Raw genomic sequence first — 6,892 nt, 5'->3', positions numbered from 1 at the left:
TTGTGACATAACTTGGCTAATCCTCTGCAGAATTTCTATTTTCAAGTTGAAAGTTCTGCAACAAAGAATGAGCAAACTCTCCAAATGAAGAAAAAAAAACAGCCCTCTTTTCAATTCACAAGTTCAAAGTTTGGGTGTACATTTTATTATTTTGTGTAACATTAGACAGTCATGTGCTCCTCAGCCTGATGCATGCAGTTTGCCTCTTCAAACTACAACACCCCAGCCACCCTAAGTTTTACTTTAACCTTCCCACACTGTAAATTGTCTCATATTGCATATAACTGCAGAGCCTTTTTAAAATGTAACATATTGTAATTATGCACTTGAGTAATATCTTAAACTACTGCAAGTTTTGTATTGTAAGAAACTATTCCAAATAAAATACTTGATAGGCATGTCTCTCCTAAATCCACCTGATGATTGAGAATAACGAGTTTCACACACAAGTTTTTGTAAAGACTTGAATTTATTCTTCAAGTGTAAAGCATCTTCCAATTGTGCTTTACATGGGCTTTGGAGGGGTTCTTGGTGCACCGGCCTGTAAAAAAAGAAAAAAAGAACATTGATATCTGATATACGCCTTCTCACTGTGGACACAATGGCCCTCATTTATCAAACGAACGTACGTCAGAAAAACGTGCGAACGACCATTTCCAGGCAAACTTCAGCATTTATCAATTTGGACGTGAGTGGGAGCTACGATCAAATCTCACATCTGGTCTGAGATAGTGTACGCAAATTTGAGCCTGTGGATTTGCGGTGCAGCACAATCTGGCTGAAAATAATGAACAAACCTCAGCTGTCATTAAGCATAAGCAGTCACATATTAAGAACAGTTAAACATATTCTTAAAACGAATAAAAACAATAAAAACTGTGGTTGGAGCGATTGATTGTACTCACGTGCGTCTGAAGGCACCATCCATGAATGATTACGCATTCATCAATCGCAAAAACTACCACTCGATAAATGTACAGGTGATTTGTGATGCCAAGCTGTCGCTTTTAAACGTGGTGGCCAGGGGGGGACACACGATTCTTTTATATTTCAAAACAGCTCGGCTCCAGCCCCCCCCCCTCGATAAATTGCATTAATTCAAACAAGGTATCAGAGGATTAACATCTTGGTATGGTACTAGGTGACAAAGGTTATCCCCTAACAGAATACCTAATAACCCCGCTGGCAAACCCCGCTACAGAGCAGGAGCGCAGGTTCAACAGTGCGCACAGACGCACACGGGTCACAGTGGAGCGCTGCTTCGGGTTGACTGCCTCCGTTATTCTTTACCATACAGCGTTTTTAATGGGCCACTTTTATTCCACTCTGCCAAAAAGCACGTCTTTATTTTGCTCCATCTCGGATGTCAGGATGCAGATCTCCCCGTGTTTGACCTCAGTGGGCGAGGCCTCCGAAACAGGAATATTTAAGGGGTTGATAAATGAGGGCCAGTAAATGGGTTAAGTATCTCTTTAATGGTTTCATTGTATTCAGGTGTTCCAGTTCCAACACCATGCTTACTGACTCATCTAAAAAGGGGACAAAACCATCCTTCATGTTTTAAGGGTTGCCCACACCAAGAACTATTATGATAACTTTAAAGACTTGAGCATCCACACAGATGAGAGCTGGCACCAAACACACGCTGCATACTCCAGCTGTGCCGGCGCCTTCCTGTCCCTTGTCTTCTGCATTACCTCTATGCCATCAAATTAGCTTAGGGAGCACTCACACTGTCCTTCCGTACCGTGCCCAAACAGGTTTTACGGGTAAAGCCTAGTTCGTTTGACCAGTGTGAGTGCAACCGCTCCGCGCCCAGCTGCGGCCAGCTGGCCGTCCACGGCCCGTTTGGGAGAGGTGGGCTTTTGTAAAGCGTATTTAACAACAACAACGATGGCAAAAGGTTCACGTTGGTGTGATGCGAAGGTGGAGTGTTTACTGCAGATTTGGTCGGATGAAGATTCAAAAACAGTCGACAAGACTCAAAAAAACTCTGAGGTCTATGGAAAAATTTGTAAACAAAGCGACGCATCGCGATGACATCAATCAATGCGTGTGACGTGTTATGGCGTGATGATGTATGGACAGGCAAAAAGCATTTGCGCGAGGCCCAGGTAGTGTGAGTCAAACGGTCTGGCCAGCGCGGGGGGTGGGGGGGGGAAGTACCCTAAAGCCCGGGGCACTGTACGGGCGGACAGTGTCAGTGCGCCCTTACGTTACATAATATTCATTAACTTGAATTAGCTTTAAAGTTATCATTCTTAATCGGAATATTAAGACTGTTAAAAAATAGCCACTGCTGTGCATCCTACAGCACCACGGAGGTGAGGAGAGCAAGAGATGTTATTTCACCAAGTAGCCTACACTTTATTGAAGTGGTTGAATGTAATGCTCTAAATTCAGATGGCTTTTGATTAGCTGTCAGTGTTTGTATTGTTAACCAAACACTGAAAGTGAGCCCAACAACATAATATGCTACGGCCGTTTAGTTATGACTCCATCAATGATTTTAAAACAATATATTTATAGTTCTGATTTTAGTTCTTAGGTGCAGCAGAAGGTACTCACAGCAGGCCTGAACCTGGGCGGTGGGGTGCGGTCTTTCCTGGCCTCACAAGAGCGGTTCCTCACCACCTTGCTGTGGATGGCACAGCTTACACAGTAGTGCAGCTTCACATAGAGTTTGGGCAGGACATAAGCTGCGGAGTAAACAAAAAGGAGAAAGGTTCAGATGAGGACAAACCAAAATTAAAGACAACTCATGTATGACATGAAAAGTGAACGCACTTACAGTCGAAGACACTGGCCTCTGTAATGTCTCTCACGGCCGCCGCCTCCACAATGTTCCTAATGACAAACTTCTTGATGGCCTTGTCCTTTGGGACACAGCGGGCACAGTTGGTGCAGCGGATGGGCTGCACGTGGCCACGGCCCTTCTTGGCACGACCGTTATTCCTCCTTTTCTTAGTCTGTAAAGACAAGTGCAACAGTCAGAAAGACTAACAAGTATCAGAAGCATTGGGCCTCAACAGCTGTCAAGTACTGAAAACTGGCAACAATGCACATTTAGTTAGGCTGCTTGTGTTAAAGACAACATTTAAGGTTAACTTCTTTAGACAAGGGAAACATGGATTTTTAATTTTAAATAAACATGTCTCCTCAAGATGCATTTAAAACGGTACCGTATTGATGCCAAGTATGAACACCATACTAGTTTTATAAAAAAAAAAAAAAAGCCCTACCACCAGAAATGCTATGTTTTTTTAGATAACGAAACAGTTTGGCAGCTCTCAAATGTTTGCAATATAAATGGCAAAAATATAATATAGTAAAATACAAAAAGGCGGAAAGTATGTGGAGAGGGAGTTACTGCACAATTAGTGGTTAATATCGGCAAGCCTGCAATTTACTGAGATCTTACCATTTTTGATTACTTAACCCCACAGGGTGATATAAAGCTAGTACTTCGACAACCATTCAAGAACAAAAATTTAAAGCTATAAAGACAAAAACTAATATTCTTCAATTATCTATTCTTCATGACAATACAAAATAGCAACCAAATCTGAGTATAATTTTTTGGTGGATGAGATTAAACTATTTGCATTAGCTTCTGCATCTTGTAAAATTAATTTAACGCAGTTTGTCATATATGGTATGTGGTTGCTACGGTGTCTCGACCCGGCTGCCCTATCAGTACACATAAAACATATGTATAGAGTTTCGCCGCTTTAGTTATCGTATGTTTAAGTACGAGTAAACACCCTTGGGAGAAACTACGATACTTATTGAATCCACGTTGTTCAGCTGTTTCTCCGCACATAAGTGACACATTATCCTGCGCTGGTTCGCAGGAACACATGCACAAAACGGTTAGCATATTAACAGGTAGCATTAGCCACGTTTATTTTTATCAACTCGAGTAACATTTAATGACTATTTCCTACAAAGCAGTTTAGTTGTATCATTAAAATGCCAATTCCGAGCCATTTATGTTTGACTATTCGAATAAAATTACAGTTAATTGTGTTTTTGCCACACGGCCGACACTGACACACACTCACCATGTTGCACGGGAAGCTGGAAAGAGGACCGGAAGAGGTTGCACCGCGAAAAGTAGTCCATCCGCTCCGCCCTAGAATTATTTTTTTATTATTAAAAACACAAGCTCGTCCATGTGTTATTTTATTTTCATTTGAAACAAAACTACGCCCCTTGTTATATGTTCAAACAAAAAAAAATAACATAAAATGTCTTCAGTAAAAATGACGTTAATCATCATTAATTTTTCTATTCGCGGATGGATATCAAGGATGTCACGGATTTGTCCCAAGCGTCGACCGAGTGAGCAGAGTTATATATTGCTGTGTTACGGCAGTGCCGTCGAGCAACGCCGTAAGATAAAACATAGAATAGAAGTGTGCAAAAATCGTTTGGCAAAACAATACATTTTTTTAAAAGATAGGTTAAATACTACTAAATAGTACTCAATGTAGGACTAAAATGTAGCTGGATTATTGCAAATTATGTAAACTCCACATCACAGCCAGTGATTTTCCAAAGCATCCTGTGATCTTCTAGATCTAAGAATGTGGACCTATTTGTATGACATTCAGGTAATAAATTTACTGCAAACTTGAGTGAGATAATTTGTTGAAAGTGAGTTTAACTCTGTGGCAATGTAGTCTGCACTGCATTTCCACACAAGAAAAAAGAAACAACGTTAATCAGCCATAATCTTCACTGCTATGGATAACTAATAATTAAGTTTTAAGATTCTAAGATTTTCATATGATGTAGGAATCAAAGGCTGTCTGGAACAAATCCATTCAATACCTTCAAAAATGGTGGAAGTCATCAAGAGAATATGATGGGATAAACATAAAAAACACTGTGTGGTGCTGACTGAGTTCATCTGAGAGCCTTGTTTGTGTGTGCAGTTTCCTGTATCTTCTACAGATACTTTGGGACACTACTCAATGGTAATACATCAGAAAGTTTATCGTATTGGAGGATGTTAAACATTGTTACACCAAAGTGGACCGTGATGATTCTATGACGACATTAAAGTAGGGGAAACTGTAGCAGGAAAAGTTTCATTTAATCAACTACAGATTTGTATAAACTGTGACAGCAGTCTCTGATACTTGCCTCTCCTCTTTGGCTAGACTGTCAAGGACATACACTGTGGATCCAGTGGTGTTGCATCAGGTTCAAAAGGCACTGTGGAGTTGCAAGAAAGCCACAGAAGATGATCAGATTGCCTCTGAGTCACCTAGTGTCACCTAATGGTCTTCTTCAAAAAGGGAGGGAGAATTTATATAGCTTAATCTACCATCTTCTGCAAAGAATACTTTATCTCTTAGCAACATTTCACCTTGTCGGTAATTAGTTATATTCCATGCGGTTATTACTCAATGTTGCTTTTTCTAAATAGCCCTTTACCCGTGTATAAAGGCGCAGGTCTTTGCACACGCTGCTGTTCATTCCAGTCACATAAAAACACCAAAAGATGTCAGAGAAGAATTCAGCAGGCTGTTCATTTTTTGAAATAAAACCATATCTAAAGGAGCAAAGGGAGCTTGTGTTTGGTTTTGTAGTATACATCAAATGTTGCTTAAATTGTAATTGTTTTTGTGATCTCTCTGCTTTTAGTGAAGGGTTTATTTATTTATTTATTGCTATTGTGACAGTACTCTCCTGGGGGTCAGCTGTGGCCCATGATTGTGGCAGCAGATTGGCAGTATGATCCCCAGTTATGTCTGTCTATAAAGTTATACAGAACATAAAAACATCCAACATAATAGAATAATGAAAAGTGATAATGAAGTGATCATACTGTAACCCGGCGAAAAACATTAAGCAGGTATCATTTCATCTTAGCATATAAATAGTGTGATTAAAAGGTTGAAATTCATTAGAATGTTATACAAATGTTAAAAAACGTTTAAAAATTACATCTCAGGTGTTTTCAGTACGGAGAACCTGGCGGACGTGATTAACATGCTCCGTCTCTTGAAAAAATCAAAATGTCATCCAGGTAGACGAACACAGAGCGATTCAGCAAATCATGGAGAACGTCATTAACTAGTGCCTGGAAGACAGCTGGGGCATTAGTTAACCCAAAGGGCATTACTAGGTACTCTAAGTGGCCGAGTGGAGTATTAAAGGCGGTCTTCCACTCATCCCACTCCTTAACCCTAACTAAATGGTACGCGTTGTGGAGATCTAGTTTGGAAAAGACGGTGGCACCATGCAGCGGCTCGAACGCGGAATTAATCAACGACAGGGGATACTTATTTCTAACAGTAATGTTGTTAAGGCTGCGGTAATCAATACAGGGGCGTAATGACTTGTCTTTCTTGGTCACAAAGAAAAAACCCGCTCCCAGGAGGGGGGAAGAAGGACGAATGATCCCGGATTTAAGTGATCCGTTTATGTAGGTTTCCATGGCCTCACGTTCGGGTCCTGACAGGTTCTAAAGAACACTGGTAGGGAAAGTTGACCCGGGTAACAACTCAATGGGACAATCATAGGGACGGTGAGGTGGCAGGGATAACGCCTTAGCCTTGCTAAACACCTCTGCGAGGTCATGATAAACCGGTGGCACGGAGGACAAATCGGAGGTTCAGGCAACGAGGATCTGGGGTCACTGGGGCACCTAAAAGGAGCCGAACGAAGGCAGGAAGAATGAAAACTGCTGCTCCAACTCACAACCCAGCCAGTCAATAAAAGGGTTGTGAGTGATAAGCCAGGGGAGACCAAGAACCACGGGAGCATTAGCGGATGGCATAATGTGAAAAGCTATGGTCTCAGAATGATTACCAGCAATTTAAATGGTCATAGGAATTGTTTCAGTAGAGATCTGTGCAAGCTCTGAGACCATTAACCA

At 41.2% G+C, this 6,892-nt stretch overlaps 1 protein-coding gene across 1 annotated transcript; it reads right to left on the bottom strand.

Moving 5' to 3' along the window:
* Positions 1–450: 450 nt before the first annotated feature.
* Positions 451–4,098, bottom strand: LOC310966205 (small ribosomal subunit protein eS26-like). The gene is made up of 4 exons (XM_083940060.1): positions 4,065–4,098; positions 2,792–2,969; positions 2,569–2,699; positions 451–541 (listed from the first exon to the last, which is right to left on the bottom strand). The coding sequence occupies exons 1-4, from the start codon at positions 4,065–4,067 to the stop codon at positions 506–508; spliced, it is 348 nt and encodes a 115-aa protein (XP_083796186.1). The 5' UTR covers positions 4,068–4,098; the 3' UTR covers positions 451–505.
* Positions 4,099–6,892: the final 2,794 nt, after the last annotated feature.

The sequence above is a fragment of the Echiichthys vipera genome (genome assembly GCF_963691815.1).
Source record: "Echiichthys vipera genome assembly, chromosome: Y".
Taxonomy (NCBI): Eukaryota; Metazoa; Chordata; class Actinopteri; order Perciformes; family Trachinidae; genus Echiichthys; species Echiichthys vipera.
This window is presented reverse-complemented; position numbering and strand designations above follow the sequence as displayed.